The sequence below is a fragment of the Orbicella faveolata genome, unplaced genomic scaffold, assembly GCF_042242905.1.
Source record: "Orbicella faveolata isolate gen_17 unplaced genomic scaffold, um_ofav_v1 contig_46, whole genome shotgun sequence".
NCBI lineage: Eukaryota > Metazoa > Cnidaria > Anthozoa > Scleractinia > Merulinidae > Orbicella > Orbicella faveolata.
In genome coordinates this window covers 7,290,992-7,314,033 of record NW_028301576.1, presented here as the reverse complement: position 1 = coordinate 7,314,033, position 23,042 = coordinate 7,290,992, and the positions used below count along the sequence as shown (strand labels likewise).

The 23,042-nt window shown below is 40.3% G+C and overlaps 2 protein-coding genes and 1 pseudogene across 3 annotated transcripts; 1 reads left to right on the top strand and 2 right to left on the bottom strand.

The window, feature by feature from the left end:
- Positions 1–11,532: 11,532 nt before the first annotated feature.
- LOC149098195 (uncharacterized) lies at positions 11,533–13,530 on the top strand (annotated as a pseudogene).
- Positions 13,531–14,066: 536 nt separating this feature from the next.
- Positions 14,067–15,590, bottom strand: LOC149098194 (uncharacterized). Its single transcript, XM_089276656.1, has 3 exons — positions 15,581–15,590; positions 15,201–15,393; positions 14,067–15,014 (listed from the first exon to the last, which is right to left on the bottom strand). The coding sequence occupies exons 1-3, from the start codon at positions 15,588–15,590 to the stop codon at positions 14,426–14,428; spliced, it is 792 nt and encodes a 263-aa protein (XP_089132782.1). The 3' UTR covers positions 14,067–14,425.
- Positions 15,591–19,705: 4,115 nt separating this feature from the next.
- On the bottom strand, positions 19,706–21,934 carry LOC149098193 (uncharacterized). Of its 2 annotated transcripts, none has more exons than XM_089278209.1 (2): positions 21,367–21,934; positions 19,706–21,096 (listed from the first exon to the last, which is right to left on the bottom strand). In XM_089278209.1, exons 1-2 carry the CDS (start codon positions 21,894–21,896, stop codon positions 20,967–20,969), a joined length of 660 nt encoding a protein of 219 aa, XP_089134335.1. In that variant the 5' UTR covers positions 21,897–21,934; the 3' UTR covers positions 19,706–20,966. The 2 variants fall into 2 exon arrangements, 1 of the variants encoding a protein (XP_089134335.1); XR_016203835.1 differs by having other exon boundaries at positions 21,014–21,102; positions 21,367–21,447.
- Between the last annotated feature and the right edge of the window lie 1,108 nt (positions 21,935–23,042).

The following is a 23,042-nucleotide window of genomic DNA, read 5'->3' as shown; positions in this document are numbered from 1 at the left end:
AAGGTCAACTGTTCAGTATTTTAATGCAACGGTAAGACTTCAAGGACAACAGTACGTGTTAGTTGATTCTGATTATATTTATTTCTTTATATTTGTTTTTAACAGTTTGCTAGAGGATAGCTGGGATTGCGGCGGACGTGCCTCCAGCCGCGAGCGATAATAAACGCCTGTATTCGCAGGCTACTTTTTCTGTGAAGAATCAAGACATTTTAAATGATGATGCATTGCATTTTAAGCTCGCAAGATCTGTCTTGAAGATCGCATCATTTGAATTCGCAAACCTTAAGTATTTTAACTCCACTTTAATGAATTTAAAAAATGCTAGGCTAGTTTTGAATGCGAAATGCGAAATAGTCGTGTTCACGTCAGTGATTGTTTTGTGATTAAACAAAATATAGTTCACCTTGTCGCTTATGTTTATATGCTTACAATTAATGAAGAAATATCTCAAATTGAGAAAGCATACCTTTAAAAACATCTGCAAGTTTCTCTAGTCCCTGACGGACGAGCTATTGTTCGACAAACGCCTCGTCTTTCCCGATGAACTCATCCATGGCAATTTCCAAAACACGTGTGTCGAATGCCCGGGGGTCCCCCCGGGGTACGCAAATGCCCAGCCCCCGGGCGGCGATAAAATTGCGGATGCCCCACCCCCGGGACTGACAACGTGAGCAAATGCCCCGCGGTTGCCCGGGGTGGATGGGCACTGCTGGAATTGACTGATGCATTACTACTAGTTGTTAAATAGTGCCCGCGCGAGATCGTAGCTCGTGCTCAGTTTTGGCCAATGACAACGCAGGAAAATTTAGCGGTGAACTATTAAGCAATTAGATTATGAGCTCGAGATTTCTATTTAAGTAACGCCCCGATTAAGAAGTGTAACGAAAACGGGAGCCGTTAGTAGCCGATAAGCAGAAACGTGATAATTGTATTTTAAAAACAATAGTGTTCCTGTCGAGGAATCATCGGCTGATAGTTGCCCCGCGGAAATTTGATGTTCTTAAAACACATATTTGCTATATTTGCTAGTTTTAAGAATATCAAATTTCCAAGGGGCAACTATTAGGCCGATAGTTCCGAGACATAAACACTCTATTGTCTTTATTGTTCACCACTAAATTTTCTTCCGCGCGCCAGTTCAAAAATCATATTGAATTGTTTTACACTTTTTTAGACGAAACCCGTGAAAGCAAAATATAAAATTTGAAAAACAAAACGGACAAAAAAACACTTTTACAATTTCAGTTGTTTATTTTCTACAAGCAGGCTTTTGAACAGAAATATTTTCACGGACGATTATTATCCATCCGGGAATTTTCCTCGGACGGGCACCATGGGCTGATAGTGTCTCTCCTCGGATGAACACTATCGCGTCACGTGATCCATTTAAACCAATAACCAATAAGAATCGGAGAAAATTTAATTATCACGCATAGAAATCGAGAGCGAATAATCTAATTGTTTCAGTATAAATCTACTAGTCGTTCAAAACGTTATCTAAATCCTCTTCACAGACACTTCGAAAATCTATCACAGATTACTATAAATCTGCTTGCGTTCTATCACGAATGCTTTTCTGATTGGCTACGCTACTCACTATCTATTCTGTGATAGATAGTAAGTACCGTAGCAGTGTACCCTTGTTAACGAAATGACGGTCACTTATTGGCGTTTTCGAAGTGTCTGTGAAGAGGATTTAGGTAAAGTTTTCAACGACTAGTTGATTTATACTAATGGCTGATAGTGTACAATAGCTCAGCCAATCAGATTGCAGCATATTTCTGCATTATTATACCAGAAGAATTCCACTAAATTCTTATTAGAAGAATTTTACTTGCACGTAAATACTTTGTATATACTGGTAATTTTATAGTTCATATTGGCATGGCAGCCCAAACAGACCAGCTCATTCTACGTTCCCTGCTCAACGTTCGCATGCACGTTGAATTGTGTAACAAGTTCACGGAAATAAATCAAAGGTGGTAAACAATGTTTTACCACGAGAGAAGATTACCGCTTCCCCTTTTCACTGAGTAATTTTACTTCCTTCCCACCCCTTCTTAATAAGTAATTTTTCACCAAGTATCTCCCTCCTAGCCGGCTAATTATTGTAGAACTGGGAAAAATTATAAATTAAACGAACATAAACACTCCCAAATAATACGCATGTTGATTTTATTATCTGATCACTTTGAACGTTTGTTTCACGCTTATCTTAACTCATTTATCTTTTTATTTACTTATTCTTTGATTCATTGATTTAATGATCGATCGGCCGATCGATTCCGGATTAATTGATTCTTGATTTCCATTTAAATTGACAGCGCCTGTCACCGGTGCTGCCACGGATTAGAATCAATCTATCATCAGTGCAGTCGTCACTAACTCCCAGGTACAAGTTAGTGTTATTGGGAAGCGTTTGTTTATAAGTGATAGCTTGTTTCCATTCCTCATCAAACAGGAAAGCATCAGTAGTTGAAGAGTTACATCGCTCATTCTTCGAAAGAAACAAAAACCTCGATGAACGTTACGCTCAGAGCAAACTCGCATTTTACCAAGCTAAACATATGTTTACTTGTTGCCAACAAGAGCCAGCTATGATGGTCTCTTATTGCCAACGAATATTTGATAATTTTTCGCCTAAGGCTCGGTGAACATTGGTAAATATTCACCCAGGCGGAGTCGAGGTGAATATTTACCAATGTTCACTGAGCCTGAGGCGAATAATTTTTAGTACCATTTTCAGAGCTGAACTAAGAGGACTCCAGAATAGTGGACTAAAACATAAAAACACTGGCGCAATTCTTCGTTTGCATACACGTATGCAGCCGTAGTTTTAATAATAAGCCCAATTGTGAATCAATTTGCTCATCGAGTTCGGCAGTAAAACAAACAAGCGAAACACTACGAAAAAAAATTCATCCGTTACCTTTGTTTTATCGTTGTTGACTTCATTCGCAATCGTCATCATCGTCTAAAAATGAGTAGCTTTAGTTTGAAGAAAAATAAGTTTCGGTCAACCGATCTGACCTGCTGGCGATCAACGTAACTACTGCGTTTACGATACTTAAATTCCTTGAATGCGAGTTCTTAAAATTGCTTCTTGCTCCAAGGGCGACTGCAGTCATTTTGAAAATTCTCCATCTTTTCAGATATCCCGGAATTGGAGTGATGTCGTCTGAATAAATGAAAAATTCATTCAGCAACTGTCCGCCATGTTTACTTGCCGAGATGGCAAAGCTGGCGAGCTTATTAACTAGGCCTGAAAATGTTATATAAAGGAATAGCTCAACCAATCAGATAGCAGGAAACTCTTTGTTCAGCTCTGAAATTATACTAATATCATTTATTATAAACGCATCGGTGTTTTATTGGAAAATGTTACTACATCCGGAACCCAAGTGGCGTATTTTCCTTACCGGTGGAGATATCGACGACGTCATTTCTCGCTTTTTCTCGGTTGCTCAGTTTGTCTATATCATAAAGAGAAAATTACACGGTGGCTTAAAGATATGAATTTTATTTTCTCGTGTTAAAAACAATATTTTAGCACTCGAAAATAGCATTGTTGTCTTCCCTGGATATGAGATGATAGATTATGGGCGGCCGTCACCACCAAAAATACAGGATTATTAAACGGCACAGACAACACATAAATGGTTTAGTGATGGTTTGCGAAATGGAGTAAATGATTGACAAATGATACTGTCTAAATACAAATAGTTAGGTGTTCTTGTGTTAAACGGTCTACTGAAACAGTAAGTGATTTAGACAATTTAGAAATGGTTCAGTCATCGATATCAAAATAGAACAAACTAGTAAGAACAGTTTATTTAAATGAGAATCCATCTGACTACGATACGTGGAATGATCAGGTCTGACAACAAACGGTCGTGTGTTCTGTTTCAAAATGGTGTAATTAATGGTGGGACGGTCGAGGTAATCGACAAATCATTTAATTCACCAAGAAATGGTTCAACTCACCGACCAATGGTTTAGTGTAGTGCCAACTGATTTAATGCAGACACAAACAGTGCAGTACGAAGTCAAATCATTCATGCAAACAGCAAATAGCTTAACTTAATGTTGAGCTGTTCATTCATAGAAAGAATGGTCCAGTGTAATTAGAAATGATTGAACGAAATTAAAAGTGATTTAGCGTGTCACGAAACGAAACAACCGTCTTTGCGCGCCGAACCGCAAAAAATACAACAGTGAAGTGGACAAGTCAAGATTGAAATGGATCAGTCAAGGTGGGGTCTGACGTAATACCATCATATTTGGCGCCAAATTAGCAGAGTGAATGACCGTGACTCGGGTCACACCGACTCAGCGAGCTTGGCGAAGCGTGTTGCGGACAACTTCGGTAAGTTTGCTTCGTTTTATTTCATTTTGCAATGTATTTCTGTCCAGAAGATATGTCTTTGAGAGTGCCAGAGGGAACCTAGAAGTTATGGCAATATTTATGAGATCGGATAGGATATTATATCAGGGTCAAAGAAGGTTAAAGTCACGAGCCTGAACTTAAAGGAAATGATGACACCTCCAGTTTACTCACCGTTGTTCTTTGTCTTGTTTCAGATTTCATTTTTTTGGACTATTTTCCACTATGGTAGGGATTTTGCTCTATATTTTAACACTATGTTTTAAATTGTTCATATGACGGTTTTCGACGCCTTCTTGACGGGTAGGCAAAGCGGTCAGAAATTACAGTGTTTGTATGGGAATCCGATGGCAAACAACTTTTTGCAAAATCGAATTTTACACAATTTGTGAATCAAGACTTTAAAATGTCAGGTACTGAGAAGATTGTATTCACCAAGTTTGAAGGATGTAACTTGGCTAGAAGACGATCAATTAATTTTTCTAATTTTCCATACATTTGTCTGTAATCTTTTTTCCCGCGAACCGCGTCTACCCGGTCAAATTTACAAACAAATGAATGGAAAATTAGAAATATTAACTGAGCGTCTTCTAGCCCAGCTACGTCCTTCAAACTTGGTGAATACAGTCTTCTACCTAGTATTTTAACATTGCGATTCACAAATTGTGTAGAATTACATTTTGGAAAAAAAAATTTTGCCATTGGATTCCCATACAAACACTGTTATTTCTGACCGATTTGCCTGACCCTTCAAGATGGCGTTCATTGTTGACTATTAATCCGTGTTGGGCTAAACAGCTTTAGAAAGCGTTTGCTGTTGGGAGAAATGCCTCTTTACAAAGCGTGGGATATAACTAGACGGGAAAGAAAGACTGTGGAAGCCAGTGGAAGGGATAAAAAAAAGGCTGTAGGTGTGGAAGGGGTATTTGACATCAGTGTTTTCCCCATGGGTAAAGAATTTTGACGTGAAAATTGCTGGTTTTCAGTGTCACGCAATTCAAAATAGATCAAAATAAAAATCAAAACCGGTCAATAGATTAAGTCCAGAATCTGGGAAATGAAAGAAGGTAAATATGCAAAGACTCTCGCCAAAATTCTGGTCACAGCAATTTTTCTTATGCGAGATACGCGGAGAAATTTTTTACCCAAATTTATAGAGATTTGTATGGAGACGCCATGCTGGTGCCCATCCGTATGGGCACCAACATGGCGGCCGTAAACCAACAGAAACATCTGACACTGAATTTTGCTACAAAAGCGTGAATTTATCCCTCGAGGAACTCTAAAACACTAAAATAATACTTTTTCTAAGACATGAACTGTTCAGATAACCAGGTTCCCCGAAATAAGTCACTTTTTTAACCATCTTGACAGCTCTCTAGGCCGTCATATAAATGCCGCGTCACGCAAAAGCTTAGAAATTCATGCGTAGTGTATCACAAGACCAAGAACCCATTCGGAGCGAAAATTTGCGTGAATATTAGTTTTTAGCTGCTCTTATACATCATTAAAGTAAAATCTCAGGAAGATCAATAGTTTTGTCGTTAGAATTTTAGTGACGTCATGTGAAAACCAGCTATAGGCGAAAATGTCAAATCGCCCTGGGTATGCCCGGTCCCCCTACCCTGGAGCTTACCATTGACTAGTGATAAGCGTCGCGTGACGGCAAACGCCGAACATCGGCATGGAAATCCGACCTGCAAACAATGCACTTCATACACGGTTAAAGTCCCGGGGGGGGGGGGGGAGGCACTGCCATATGTGCGCTATATAGATATGTGCCGCTGTGAAGGGTGTGTTTTTCAAGCAGTTTACTCTAGGATAGGGTATAAAAATCAGAGCGTTTGGGTCTGGAATAGGGTATAATTTGTCACAAAACTGACTAGTTGGTTGAAGATTTTATCTAGACTAAGGAAACCAGGAATTGCCACTCAAAAATATAAAAAAATCAAATCGGCAAGTTTAAATTTACGCAAATAAACCTCAATAGTGTCGATAGATGGGGTATTTGGGAAGTTCACTCTAGTATTGGGTAGCAAAATTCAGCTGAACTAACTCTGGTACAGGCTAAGGGTTCCAGGGTCCCAGCGGCACATCCCCACCCAGAAATTCCCAAAGTACCCCCCCCCCCCCGGGCCCGGGGGGTTAAAGTATATACATTTCATTTTTCTGGCGTCAGTTCTTTACGTGCAAACAACCACGTTTTCGTTTAAAGGGCGGATGTCGAAAGTGGGAAAAAAATGATCACTCGGTGACCGTTACCGTTTGTGTCCCTGTAATGTCCGAAAAGGAAAAGAAAGAAGAGAAATCTTTGTAGTTAAGTAGCTCTGTCAAATCATGTCTGTAAGCCCTATGTTGGGATAAATAGTGACATCTACATCGTCGTTTTATCCTGCTGCTTTTTTTGCCGGGGACTGTGGGGGGGGGGGGGGGGGAGCGGGAGGAGGATAGTCTTTCCCAACCCGCTTCTTACCATTTCTGGTGTCATCACAGTGTAACTGGCTACCTCTTGTCAAGACCAAAAATTATCTTATTTGCTAATTTATTGGATTATTTCTGGAAACGGTTATGTTGGTACTTGATGAAGGTTTAGTTTTGAGTCTAAACTAAACTCGTCCAATGTTCATTTTAGAGTGCATCTGCGAATCAAGCAACAGAAGCAGCCACCCTTCTTCGAAGGGCTTTCGAAGTGTTGGGTGCAGCTCCCTCTACTTCTGCCTCAAGCACGACGTCTGCTTGTAGTCCGTCTTCTGGTATTCCTACTACTACAACAACAACCGGAAGCTCGGCTATTATCCAGGAGCACCGTCGGCTTTTTAACCGACAAATGGTATGCAAGTCTTTTTTAAAATAAGTAACTGAAGAAAAATTGTAAACCTCTTCGTTGTTTCATGGAAATTTCAGTTTTTAGCGCTTTCCAAACTAATAACGTTGTTTTACGTTATGTAAAGAACTCTCCGATACTTCGTAATTCTCTTATTCCTGTAGAAATGGTTTTTCCTGAAACGCGGAGTACGGAAAACCTTACTTGTTTTGGTATGGGACATCAGCCTGGCATCAACGACATGCAATATCTTTGCCATATTTCTCTAGAGAATGCAGCCATACAGTGCTAGTCGGCCCACGGGAGTAAGGGGACAGCGTGGCAGGGGCTCTGTACAGAAAGGTAAATCAGCAAATGTGCCTATGGATAAATGCATTTGTTCTTTTTACTCTAATAGTAACCGTGTCGATATAATTGACTGCTTATGTGAATTATCGCAATGAAGTACCCCCATCCCATTTTCTCTCGGTTACAATGCTCGCGGGTAATATTACAAGCCTGAAACTGAACTTAAGTATGTCATTTCCTTTCTCTTTCAGAACGAACTATCACAAGAACTTTCGTTTGTCTTTCTGATAGAGAGCAGGATAGAGTTACCTCTACGGCCGAAAAGTTACGCCTTCAAGGCAACGGATTGGGGGAAAAGAAAATTCTTCTTCCCATTAACGCTGACGCGGAAAGCGTGAAGTCAGTTTTGTACGAGTAAGTGCCGGTTCTTTGTTTGCGCATCTCGTTCGTATTATACTCGTTAATTTAATATGAATTTTATGAAGCTAAAATAGGTAGAAAATCTGTGCACTTCTTAAGACTGAGAGCTTCCATAACGTGAGTAGGTAAATTGATTCAGAGTCAACACACAAGAAAGAGATATGTGCACAAAGCTAGCGTTGGCAACTTGGGGGCTGGCTGGTTGAATCCACATCCATTTTCACGATGATTGTAAGCACAGTTTGTGCTACTAAACGTGTCACCTATGTACTTAGAAAATACCTTGAAGAAATTGTCAAGACCTGCGCAAAGGTTGTACATGTACTTGAGCGTTCTAGCAGTGTGTTGGTTTCGCAAACAGTCAGCACTTCCTTTTTCCTTTTGTTTCAGAGCATTCACACCTTTAAAATTCTGTGGGGGGGTTGGACTTCTCACCATGAAAGAGAAGTCTCGCACGGAACTAAGTATCGTATCATACGGAAGTTGCAGTACAGAAGAGATGCGTTGCTTTGGCACTGGCCGTATTTACATTAGGCCAGTGCAGATTGACATTACTTTAGACGATAGCAATCTGGATTGGGGAGATCAATATGAAGACTGCATGATATGCAAGACGCCCGTGGCCCTGTCAACAATGCGCCGCCATATGGAGACATGCGGAAATGAGGTAATGTGTTGACATATCTTCAATACTGAAAGTCTGATAAATCCTCCACTGAATGCGACATATGCACTCCTTCCTTTACGTAAATATATATTCTCACTCTTCAGGATGATTATGATGATCTCCCGCCAATGCTGGATACCCAAGATCAGGGAAGGGCTAACACCAGGTGAGATTAAGACTAATGGAGTTATTGAGGACAACTTGATCACTGTGTGTCATTGAATTGGTACCCTGTGCTCCACATCTTCTTATCTTCTTATCTGTTTTAACTCATCTCTGTGTCAAAAGAAAAACAACAAATGTAACAAACAATTCTTTATTCAATATCGTGACAAGTATTGTTGGAGTTTGAGGAAAGTACTGTAACTTTGAAAAAATTTTTAATTAGAAAAATTTATCAATAAAAGGTTATTAGAATATTGAGAAAAACTAAAAAATGTTGTAAATCAACTCTGCTATTTGAATTTCATGATAATTCACTGCTTTCCGATATTGATATAAACAAACGCATCCCGAAAACCGAATGGAAATCGAGGAAATGTAGAGTTAACTACGATTTTTTTTTTCCGGGTCGTAAACAGAAAGTGCGTGTGTCGGTCACCATGGCAACCACCTACATATGCAAGTTCGAAGCCGCATCGAAATGCAACAAAACGAAGCTTTTATCCAAAGTTATTTGGCTGAACGCTTCATAACTTGACTTAATACACAAAAATCAATACAAAGCGAGATATTCTAAACGTAAATTGGCTATTTGAAGAGTATTTAGTCGCATTCGAACAACACGTCTTTGTATCGCGAACCCACGCGAAGACACGAACGTTCGTTGACCTACAATTCTCGCTTCGAATTTCGATACAATCGACAATAGTGAGATAGATCACCTAAACACAGGGCATTACAGTTTTCCCGCAGTGACTGAGAGGTAGGTTGAATTAATGAATCTGAATCATTGTATTTCGCCTTCCGAATTTAGCCTGCGTAGCAGGCGTATAAAGTGGAGGGGCTGGGGAGGAGGAAGAGAATTGGGGGTAAAAAACGGAGGAGTGGGGGGCGGGGTGAGGGGAAAAATTCTCTTCCTCCTCCCCCACCCCCTCCCCTTTATACGCCTGCTGCGCAGGCTATCCGAATTCAAATTCGATAACGTGCAGCGCATGCGATCATAATCCTTCATTCATTCGTTCGTGCGTTCGTTCGTTCGTTCATCCATCTATCCGTTCATTTACCTTTCCATTCATCCAGCCATCCACGCTTTCGTGCGTTTGTTGGTTTATTCATGTCTTTATTTGTTTGTTTATTTCTTTACTTCATATTTATTGCCTTTTCCAGTCATAGTGGTAGTCCCGCGGTTGTTCCCGTAGAAGATGGCACCTCTGAAGAGGCTGAGCGGTATGTCTCTATCTACTGAATTGAAAAACAAGGCGGCGCGTGCAATCTTTATTACCTTAATTTAGTCGTTCATTCGTTCGTTCATTCATTCATTCATTCGTTCATCCATCCGTTTATCAATACATCCATGCTGATTCGTGCGCTAGTTCGTTTATTATTTTATTTATTTCTATTTGTTTGTTTGTTTGTTTGTTTATTTATTTACTTAATATTGAATGCCTTTTTCAGTCATAGTGGTAGTCCCGGAATTGTTCTCGTAGAAGACGGCACCTCGGAAGAGGCTGAGCGGTAGGACTCTATCTATTGAATTGAAAAACAAGGCAGCGCATGAAATCATTATTACCTTAATTCAGTCGTTCATTCGTTTGTTCATTCATTCATTCATTCATTCGTTTGTTCATTCATCCATTCATTCGTTCATCCATCCCTTCATCCGTTCATCCACCCATCCATGCATTCGTGCGTTAGTTCGTTTATTTTCTATTAGTTAGTCTGTTTGTTTATTTCTTTACTTAATATTGAATGCCTTTTTCAGTGATAGTGGTAGTCCCGCGGTTGTTCCCGTAGAAGACGACAACTCTAAAGAGGCTGAGCGGTAGGTCTATCTCTATTGAATTGAAAAACAAGGCAACGATCAATAACAAAATAAATAAGTGCTTCGTTACCACAGGAAAACATTAGTAAGGGCACGGCCTTTTTTCAAACTTAAGAGATGGAAATCAAGAAGAAACTGTGCGCATTTCTACAGATTCAGGCAAAGGGCAAGTTTAAATTTATCTTGTAAATTTACTTTTCTCAATATATTTTTAGTTCACATACCCTTGCAGGTCAAGCGGAATGACAAATGAGAACGGCTCCTTTATCAGAGAATTTTCATTATCTTTAACCGAGAGGAAATGCCATTCGAACAACATAGAAGGAAGGCGATCGAGGAGACTCTAGCATCAATGTAAGAGCAAATACATGGAATAATGGGATGTTGACTTAGAGTTGCCTCTTTTCCTTTAGAGGGACTGTTAGAAGGCAATATTTATGGTTGGTCATTTCAGACCGCGTGACGTTGTAAAGGGAGCTCCTCCTTATTGTTTCTATGAAATATTTTTTTCATGTACACGTGGGCAGTGCCGAAGGTGATAGAAACAGTTCGCTAGAGTAACACCACGTAGTCTGATATGGGTACAGACGGTCCAAAGCCAAAACGTGTAGGAGAATGCGTGTGGTGTTAAGGTTAGGATAGGAGTTAAGATAAACACAAAAAGTGTTCCTTAATATAGAGAAATCACATCTAGTCCCAGTTATACACATAAACTGAGGACAGGTATATAGAGAGGACAACAGTTAGAACCGGTAATTTTCGGCGCGGGACATATGAAATAAATAGACAAAACTCAAAGGTAAAGAAGAATCCTTTCGGTTTGGTGTGGAGATCACTCAATGAAAAGTGATCCTATTGAAGTACTTGTTGCAAGAGATTTGTGGTATAAGCACAGGAACACTGGGAACCGTATTGGAAAGACAATTGAGATCTTCGTGTCACGAATGAATATTTACAAAGATGCTATGGCGGAACTTGTCACAGAACCTCCCATAGAGGATATCAGTTTCCCGTTAGAAGTGACATTTATTGGCGAGGAGGCTGCCGATTACGGAGGACCTCGCAAAGAATTTTTGGGGGCTGTCATGAGAGACGGTTCGTGAACAACTCCTCCAAGAATCCGGAAGTCAAGATGGAGAGTACGAACTGACGAACGATGTGGCACCCGTAAGACAGCACTATTATGGAGCCGGTCTAATATTCGGTAAATACGAATTACTATGACATGTATGATCTTTTACTAGTATTTGCATATTTTTGAGTTGTATTCAATGTCTCAAGCTAGAAATATATATGACCTGGGGAACTGAAAGATCTAAAAGTGTCAAACTACAAAAGTAGATAAATTTTCAATGGAATAAAGAAACCATTAACTAAACCTTATTTTGCGCATTTTGTCGTACGATTGTTCATCAGTTAAATTACTAAAAATATATCAAAACCACATAAGTGTTGACTGAATGTTCTTTTCACTTCCAGGGTTCAGTATGCTACAGGGTGGACCGTTGCCCTGTTTTCTAAAAGAGGAACAGCTCCAAACGCTTCTTAACGGACAGTACGCTTCCCTAAGAGAGTCGGAAAGACAGTTCCAATCAGGACTGGCAAAATTTGGCCTTATTGAGGTACATATATTTAACCTTATAAAACTCAACGTTGTTATGTACATATATTCATAACAAATTGTCCCGACGTATTAAACGTCAACGAAGGGTATTTCTTTATGTGGTAGGTTGTAAGGTTGACAAGCTCATTCGCTACTGTAGCTACAAAGATTTGCGCTAACTCAAGGACGAAGACCTCCAGAAAGTTTGTTACGTACACATGTCAACTTCTCGGGAAGTTTGATATCACGATTTTAGCTTTCCTTCAAAATATAGAAGCTTTTTTTTAGTTTGATCAGCTGTATATGTAAACTCGGTAACATGCATAATTTCCACTTGGTTAAAGCTCGTCAATAGAAAACCATGCCTCATTTCTGCTGAGGAAAACTGCAGTGCGTTCTTTGATGTACCCCCGTGTTGTCAAACTACTTCAGGCGCGTTTCTCTGTAGAAGGCAGTAACAGCCGGGCAGAGGAAGAGAAAGTATACAGAACCTTCATAAATTACCTAAAGGAAGTTTCAGGTGAGTAGACGACGTCACATGTAAACGGCAGAGAGTGAAAATAATAATCGCTTATTATACTCACTATATAACTCCTAGACCTTGATATTTTTGGTTCGCATGCGACGTCATGGCGGCCATGTTGGTGGTCCTCTGGGAATTAAACTTTATATTTATGCAAATATTTCGGGAAAAAAGGATTGTATTGACCATCAACATGGGTGCCTTGCCAGGTAATAGGCATGAAATTATGAAATGAACCAGAGCGTTCACGAGAAAATTTAATACTTCGATAAAACCGACAATGGACCTTTTGTTCATAGACAGTTAATCCATTTTTTCTTTATTAATGCCCAGAAAACAGGTCGCAGACAAGGGAGCACCCGAGGGCATGGTCCTGAGGGTAGAAAGAGAATGCATAATAAACTGTATTGCACCTGTATACAAGTGGGCTTAAGGATTTGTGGCAAAGGAACACATAACATAGGGCTAAAACACTTTAATTTGCATTACAGCTGGAAGAAGAGAATCTGTTACATTGGGAAAAGTGATGAAGTTTGTAACTGGCAGCGAAGCAGAACCCGTATTGGGATATGGAATAAATCCCCATATTGCCTTCAATCCTTATGCGATATCATGCCTGCCAACAAGTAACACATGCACAAACAAGCTCACTTTGCCTGTTGGAGACAAGGTGCCCCAAAATCCCGAGAAAAGTTATGAGTTCTTTGATTATGCATTTAATTCCGACGTTTTTGGTAGCATTTAATCCTTGTGTAAATGGTATTGAATGGACCCACGCAAGTGCAATCCATTATCCGAAAATTGTCGGTAACGTGGTCCTTGTTGACCTTTCAGTGCGGTTTGCTGCTTACACTTAAGTGACCTGCTTGCGGTCCATTAATGACAGCAATAGAGAAATCAATAAAGATATCATGAAACGATACAAAGAACTGGCTTTGGGTCCATACGATAAAACGGCATGGTAACTGCTTGCTTAGGTTTTAAGCTGATTAATAATGTCTATCACATGAAGATAGGGTGCTATATCCCAGTTGTCTTCTCCCTGAACGCCCGACATTCTCTCTTTAAAACTTAGCAAGGAATTGGAATCCAGTGGACACACGGTTTGAGGGACAACAACACCTTCCTCTTCACTTTCCTCCGGAAGTGTCCCCAAAGGGTCTACTCCATACGTGGAAACATCGCTCTGAAAAAGATTTGCGTGATATTTGTTTACTGAGTTAGTAACATTTACCAAGATAAGTGCGTTTAAATCACTTTGCAAAATGTTCGAAGAGTTAAGCGGGCCACGATTGGTAAAATGCATTATATCTCCAATAGAGCACGCGCCCTACTTCACGTGCATTATTAAAGTAATATTAAAACGCTCCGAGTGTATTGTTGAGGGATTGCAGTTGCGAGAAGCACGAAGCACTTCTCTCATTCGTGTTCTTAGACATTCCCACATGCTTGTATATCCCAACAATGCACTCGGCGCGTTTTTTGCTAATTTTATTTCATCAATTTTCACTAAATATCAAAAATAACGCCTGTGGCAAAGACTAGAAAGGAACCTAAAAACCATACGCGCTAGTCCACCAAGACTTAGTAAAGTATTTACAGCTTTCAACTTTTTATTTCAGTTATTCTTCGTGCCAATGCCAACGAGAAATGAAAATAATTTTTGGCCATGCAGTGTATTTCTTCTCGCAAACTGGATTTAGAGTGCGACCCAGATTTGTCGATGTCATATTTAAAAAAAAAAAAATTTCCCCGTAGTGCTAACCTCATCCAAGATTTCAAAGTATTCCGATGCTAATGTGCCGCCTTCACACCCTATTTGTTGCATCCCCAAAATAAAGAGCTGCAGGCGGTTCTTGTGACCTGCAGTGCGTATCTTGTGATTGTTCCAAGAGAGACTGAAATTATTGAGGCAGTTGTTGATAACTGGATTGTATACATACTGAAGGCAATATAAATGCTCCTCATTGTCCGGGTCGAGATATCCCCAGCTTTGAAGAGAAACGAAGAGATCGTAAAAGACTGAAAGTACTGTTTGAAACACATCCCTCCAAAGTCGTTCGATGCGGGCGTTGTGGACACTTCTTCCCGTTATATAACTTCCTCTGCCAGGTCCTCTTGCACTGTGATTCAGCATGTAATAAGCTACATCTCTGTTTTCGACACCCATATCGCCTCTTACTCGTGAGGGTAGCCCCCATTTGAATACTGCTTCTTCAAATAGTTTCAAAACTGTGGCTAACGTGTTGTCTGTGTTACATCTCAAGTATACGACCGTGCGACTGTAACCATCTATGCAGCCATGAACCGCAAATCGCCACCTAGCATGCAAATTAATACATAATAGTAATGGAATCCAAGGTGCCGTTCAATTGGTAAAATACAAATGATCAATATGCAGAGGAAGCAAGAGCCTAGGGAAGTCATCTCGCAGCACATGAAATACTTGTTTTATGGCAGCATGAGCCGCATAATAGAAGTCAATTATTTAGACGAATAATAGGTACCGTATTAGTTTATGATTTCCGTCCATATGCCACAGGGCAAGAGGGGAACGGACATTATAAACCCGTCTTCTAAAGGGTCTAATGGCTCGTAATCGCCGACCGACAGGGTCTACTCTCTTGACAGCGCTTCTTAGCCTCGCCCTCTGCACACTTATTCCTTGTGAATGTAGATAGCCCTCTATAGTTTTCAACCCTGTAGATTCAAAAGTAAATTATACCTAGCTAAGTATTTGTCATTAACGGAAGTGGTAAAGTAGAATGCACAGAAGAGAAACTGTAACCAACAAAGGACGTGATCCTATGAGGAAAATTTTCAGGGAATTATAATTTAAAAATCGGGTAACGGCACGATGAAGAGACATAGGACGATGTTCTCTTACGGTGTGTCATATTTTTACCCTTTCCGTGGGATTTACAGGCCCTGTACTTGATGGGGATTACATTTTACATGGCTTTATCTGAATAAGATAAAATAAAATAAAATATTTCTGTATTTAAATATGTTGCGCATGGCTAGTAATCTGCCATTCGATTTATATTTTAAATAATTATGCATTATGTTTTTCAGTAAATGGTTTGAACCCAGGAGTATCAGTAGTTCGTATAGTGTGATCGTCCGGGTGAGTGTAGTTCTGAAAAGAACTGTTGTTGGTGACTGACGTTTCGACAACCTGAGCGGAAGTCATCTTCAGAGTCAAATGAATGGTGTTTGTCAGTCGATGATCTTATAAGTCTGGTCCGTTGAACGTGATTGGTCAGTATAGCCATGATGGTATTGGCTGAAAGACTCGTGTAAAGTTTGTCATCAGTCATTGGTGGGTTTCGATCCGTCTATTGTTAGTCAAGTAGGTCGGTTTTGGTCCGTGTATTGTTAAGTCGGTCTGTTAGAAGTCCGTTTGTCGGTTTCGTTTCTGTCGTGGATAAGTCGTTTGTAAGGCGCCGGTAGTTGTTGACATCTGTTAAGAGGCGTTTGTTCTAGGTTAGTGTACCAGCTTTCCAGAGTCAGTCGTTGAAAATAGTTTGTACTGTAGGTTAAGCACTGAGCAGAGTCCCAGTCAATGTTGTGGTTTGTCAGTTTATGATGTACAGCAATGTGATTGTTGGCATCACCATTTCTCGTGGCTCGTTTGTGTTCAGTCAGTCTCGTGTTAAGGTTTCTGCCAGTCTCACCAATGTAGGAAGCCTGGCAGTCGGAGCATCTGATCTTGTAAACTGCTCCCTGTCTGTCGTTAGGTTCGTCTCTGTCTTTCACGATGGTTCACTATCACTCTTCTCGGCTGAGCTTTGCGAGTTGACTGACTTGACTCGTGGCTCCCGGCCACGCCCATCTAGTAGTATGTCACCACCCCAGTACGTGAGTATGTGTCGAAAGAAAACTTGAGACTCTATCAAATAAGATTAGCATTACAACCATACCGATTGCGTGTTGGACAACGCTGAATTACAATGTGCAACAGGCTTTTCCGGTTTAACTGTTTTTGTTTTTTTTCCACCTGTCCACGGTCAATGCAATATGCGCGCCAACAGGTATCTGACTCAGCGGAGCTAAACTCAAAATTATTTTGCTTAGTGATCCCTGTGATACTTCGACAATCATCTGGTGTTTCAGTGTTGGCGTTAAGAGCTAGAGACCACTTAATCTTCCACAGCATACAGATATTCGAAATTTCCGGGAGTACCCCCCCCCCCCCCTCTCCCCGACTGTAGCTACAACTAAAAGCCATTCAAGAACAAGAAATAATTGCTCCTGGATAGGAAGGCTTTAAAAAGCGCATTTCAATCTACTGTCACTACTTTAAACTTGTAATTGCGAAATGTTGAACATTTTCGCGAAAGCACTGAAAGCGTGACTGGACTGCTCGTACGGTTGTGTGACAACTTTTACTGAGTCTCGAATATCAGCCATGCAGCATGGTTGCCGATATAATAAAAACAGATTCATGAGGCCCCTGATTCTTACAGCAGAAAGCTTGGCCTCTTTAAGGCAATGTGGAGTGGTATTGAGGGGAATCGACGGCTTTTAGGTATGTTTTCTGCAACATTTTCGGATTAAATCAGTCGTATTAATATTTCGTTTATTTGTTTCGGGTCAGACCGTTTCACTTCTTGTTTCCAATTTATATAGGCGAAATTTACTTCGAACTTGCCACTACACTTTTAAACTTACACGTTTGATGACCTCGGTTTGATTTTGTTGTTGTACCGGTGATACATTGCCGAATTAACCTCTCGACTTCTTGAACTTGAACGGAGATCGGCTGTTTAGCAATTAGAATAAGGGCGCGATTTTGATTTGCCTCAAGATGTTTCAACTCGATTAATTTACAGTCCTTTAACGTCCTTAATGCTAAACAGCATTCCAAGTTGACCCATTATTGTGTCTTGACGAACTTAAAGCGTTTTGGTGAATCGAAAACATCGAGGTTCCAGGAAACCTCTGTGCGTTTGTTATGAGAACCATTCACAGTGTTGTTTACATTAAGAAATACACGGGATGACAAACTAGACATGACGGCGGACAGGAAATTAAGCAAAGTTAACGCGCTATGTTTTGATCGAAAACGTCTAAAAACAGTTTTTATGTAGTGGACATTATGAGGACATTATGTTTCTACTGATAGCAGTGAATTGCTTAACTGATTGAATTGATTGATTAATGATAGCCTTTTACTTTCGCTTTTGAAATTGATTTGTCTATTGTTCGTGTATAACTGTTGTGTTATTTGCGCCCAACACATTGACATAGATTTTCGTTTTTCTCAAAGGGAAATACTGCGAGTTCGAGCATGAAACTTGGCATGGTATATGTTTAATAATGATATTTTAAGGCTGTAAAGTAAAATCATCGGAAAGTGAGGTACCAGGTGCATTTTTATGCTGTTAAACATGACCAATATTTTGTCGTTATTTTTCACACGCTTCATAGGTGTTTTTAAAATGGTTTGGAAAACCACTATATCAACATATCTGAGATTAGTTTAAAACGAGGAATAAATTAGAGTGGTTGTTCCACATTTGTGTGAAGTTTGAAGTCAATTTAATTTATTTTAAGACTTTAGCAGCGCTTCGTCCTCGCACCTTATTTCGGTCATTTTATTACACGAAAAACCGCACTTTGACCGCGCTTTCAAATTTTCGCGAATTTCTGAAAAATAAAAATTCGCTGGAACCTTATAATATAATTTTTAGAATTAGGTCACCTAAGGGTATCTTTGGGCAAAATATGAGCGATTTGCCAAACGGGTCGTTGACCGGCGTTTCTCGATCCTAACAGTCAGCCATTCTTAAGTTTCGATGGACGCTCTAAGAACAAACAAACTTCCGCTGAGGTAGATCGTATTAAGAAGCAATATAAGATCGATTAATCGGTTCAATTAGCTAAACACCCAACAATTTGCATGGAAAAATTGAGATCTAAAGGGACCGAAAATGTTTAATTCGACTGATTTTCTTTCAGGTCAGCCCCCGCCATCCGCTTCTACCACGGATGGTTTGATAAGTACTGTATCGCTCAAGGAAGTCGGAACATCTTATTTACATGTCCTTGACACTGACTTTTTTACTATTTCATCATACCGTTTTATTGTCTATTCACAAGATTTGTTAGCGATAGCTGGATCTCGACCATCAAAAGGAATTAACCGTTTACACTTTTGATACCAAGGGAAAATATCAACTGAGATCAAAAGAATATCTCTTGTTGAGATTTATTAATTAAGATTGAAGTATTCAATTGAAAGAAAAACAACTTAATTCGCAATGAGCCTATATCATTTTCACATACGTGTGTAAACCCTCATTAATTTTTTATACTAGTATTACTTGTTTGCTAAATTAAATGAGGCTGTGTGACGGGAACCAGTAATTGTTCTTAAAAATGGAGAGACTTTAGGACCCTTTAGGTTACCTCGACGGCTTCAAATGATACGCAGGGAATTTTATGCCGGCGCTACGTTTCAATTGCATATATTACTTTATATCGTGGTTCAAGAGGTCATTCGCTCGAATATCGATCATGAAAACACTGATATCTTACCTTGAAATGTAACCTCAACAGCAATCTACGACTGAAGAACGCTACTGACAGTATTGATAACCAACGACTCAGATTCTTAGCACAAGAGGGGTGACTGTTTCCCAATTGTGACACATCGGACAGTTTATTTGCCGAAAACAGATACCTTGATTTTGTTTTGTTTCCCTTGGACATGTTTTGTTTTTCTTGAACATTCAAATGCAATATTCTATTCCTTTACATTAATTCTAAAAGTATTGAGCACCTATTTAACCTTGAAATAGCGACTTTTTAAAAACTGTGGTGAAATTGAAGAGGGTCTAAACACCCAGGGTCTTTCATTACTTTGTCGGTTGCCGGTTAAAATTTTCGACCTTTGTCGGTTGTCCGTTAGCCTGCGAACGTAGACGTATTTCAGGCTGTCACTTGTCTCCGCCGAAAATAACGTCTGCGAACCCGAGCCAGCAAACGATTTCTGTGACGTAATGACTTTTGTTTCTCTTTGGCCAATCAGATTCCATGATAAAATGAAACTCTAGTGCTCCTCGCAGCGAATACCTCGCGCAGTATTTCTAGGGCTACTTGAGTTAAGCTGTGATTGGCTTAAAATTCCTACGGGTTCCCACACGTTATTTTCGGCGGAGACAAACGTCTGCGTTCGCAGGCTAGTCGGTAAATCTCAGTTAATTTCTTTGTCGCTAGTCGCTACATTTTTCCTCGTGTTGTCAGTAGTCAGTAATATTTTTCGCCCGTTGTCGCCAGTCGGTTAACCTCATTCAGACCCTCATTGAATACAGCTCGTTCTATGCAACAGGTCGCATCGGACAGGATTAGTTCACTCCCTCTGGAGTGTGTTGCTTGCAAAACCATTCATTACAATGATCTGTTTACTCTTTAAGGTACAAAGATTGACCACCCCCCTCCTTCCCCGTTCGACGTTGAACCCCTCTTAGATAAGGATTACTCGTGCAGTAGGCTTGAGAGCTCATCGTTGCCGGGAATTGAGGGAAATCGAACTACGGAGATATTTGGCCAACGTGCCATCACTTTCGCAAACTTTACGGTAGTAATCTCCTTCACTATGGCGCGTTTTCAGGGTCAAAATTAAAAACTAACTTTTCCACCTTTCCTTACCTGCTAAGTAAAATGTCTGTCATTTCCTGTCTTTGAAATTAGACAGTACGCATCTCTTTTGACCTCCGAAACAATAGATTCCGCGTTTCCTGAATACTAAAATCATAACGTCCGGCATATTTTGACCTTTGAACAAAATTCTCTGCGTTTCCTGACTTCTCTCGAATTTTAAGTCCGGCATGTTCTGACTTTCAATGTAATTAGTTACCAAATGTCGTAATACTTAGTTTAAACATCTCAACTAAACATCCCATGCCGGCACCTGACAAGCCATTTAGTTCATAATGAAATCTCGCTGCTGAGCCGACATTCTGATTTGCAAAATTTGCAAATGCGCGTTTTCTGACTTCTCGATTCTACCAGGCGTCTTTTCCGCGTAGGCGTGGATCCTACAATAATACACATAACATGTGATCAGGGTTTTCAAATTGAAATAAAGTAGCAGGAGGAAATCATAAAGTAGGCGACGCACTCTAGGGTCATGATAAAGGAGGCCACACATGTAGAGGAGTGCCAGAATGGCTTACCTCCTCCTGCACGGAGGGAGGGGGGCGGGGAGGGCAATGGGGTGAAGACCGTGGAAAATTTGAAAATCTATTTGTCTTGAGATGTACACTTTATTTTAACAAGGGTTTATTAAAAATTCCTTGAGAGGAGTCCATATTCTGCCCTAGAGCCCCTAGAGCCCTAAGATATACAGGAAATCTTGTGTATCCATCAACTCCACCATGCACTACAATCTTCCATCTGAAACTTAAAGATACATGAGCCCATACTTTGCTGTCCTTTCATGGATTCTGTCCTAACTACCAACAACTAGTCTCCTTCGTAGCCGTTTTTTGGGTGTCACGCAACGCTTCTTTGGAGAGAGCGTTGCGTGACATCCCCCCACCCCCCCCCCCAAAAAAAAAAAAAAACCGGGTAGAAAGGAGACTAACCAACATCCACCTGTATTAGAAACTAGGTGCAATAAATCTGAATAAATTTTATTTATAATCAATTACGAATAAGGTTCACCTGATCAATTTATGATTCCCGTCTATGTGCCATAGTGCAAGTCGCCCACTAACACAGTACACAGCTCTTAGTGTAAGGAATAGCCATCTCATTGCAAGTCCCTCCGGATCCGTTCTTTGCATGCATTCTCGGGCTCTCAGCTGGGGCACATTTATATTGCGTAGCACTAGCTGCGATTGGACCCTCCGATATCCCGCATTTGGAAAATCCCTATGAAAGGATCTTACAATGTTATCAAGGTCATCATCACTAATGGTTGTCGTCCTGTCGGTAATGGAGATATTGTACTCCCGCATACGTCTTTTTATGGTACTCTCACTCACACCAAGGGCTCTGGACGTGTCGGGTAAGTTGATTTCATAATCGGCAAGATATTGCAGCTGCTCCCGTGGAATCTCGAACCTAGGACGCCCAACCGTTCTAGGCTGGTTTGCTGCTGCTGGGGAGGAATGATACCAATTTCGCTCTACCTCCGACAACATTTGCGTCACAGTGGCGAGTGAGGGTCGAACTGTATCAAACACCTGCATGTTGTCAGCAAGTCGAAACAAATGGCGAGAACATAATCAGCCACATCTTCACTAACTGTCTCCTGTTGAAGTCTCCTTGCAAGGTCGAACAATGTGTGGCGAAGACTGCTCAAGAATTGCTCTTGTGCCGTCGACGCCATTCATAAATCCCCGGGAAAACCTCCGGCCTCCTTGGGTCCTGGCGCTACGTTTGCATCAGGGGATCCAGGCTTGCGCGGAAAAGACGCTTGGTAGAATCAAGAAGTCAGAAAACGCGCATTTACAAATTTTGCAAATCAGAATGTCGGCTCAGCAGCGAGATTTCTTCATGAACTAAATTGCTTGTCAGGTGTCAGTATGGGATGTTACGTTGAGATATTTAAACTAAGTATTACGACATTTGGTAACTAATTACATTGAAAGTCAGAACATGCCGGACTTAAAATTCGAGAGAAGTCAGGAAACGCAGAGAATTTTGTTCAAAGGTCAAAATATGCCGGATGTTATGATTTTAGTATTCAGGAAACGTGGAATGTATTGTTTCGGAGGTCAAAAGAGATGCGTACTGTCTAATTTCAAAGACAGGAAATGACAGACATTTTACTTAGCAGGTAAGGAAAGGTGGAAAAGTTAGTTTTTAATTTTGACCCTGAAAACGTGCCATACTTCACTGCGTGTCACGCACAACACATATGGTCTCACCCCCTCAAGAATATTGTTCATAACAAATTATCTACGTGCTCATTAAAAAAACGCGTTTTCTCCCCTTGATGCGTGCATATGATTCGGTAAATTAATTAGTGCGAAAATGTGGTCAACGAAGTGTCAAGTTTTCAAGTTCCTATCATAGTTTTGCTCTTACTCATCCGTGAGTAGAAGTTGTTCCTAATTCTATTAATGCTGGGGGGTTACACTGGCGTTAATTAACAGGAACTTGTTATCACGTAAACTGGCGAAAAGATGATTCCGGTATGATGTTTTTCAAGTTGCTTTTAACAAGGACATTTATTTGCATTCTCATTCAGTTTCTATATGCAAACAAATAGAAATTCAATCATGTTTTTACCCCAACAATCATGATAGGATGGTTAGGCGTAATACCGTCGAATATACAAGGTCTTCCTGTATTTTTCAAAACAGTGTTCTAAAGACTGAGAGGAACCGCTT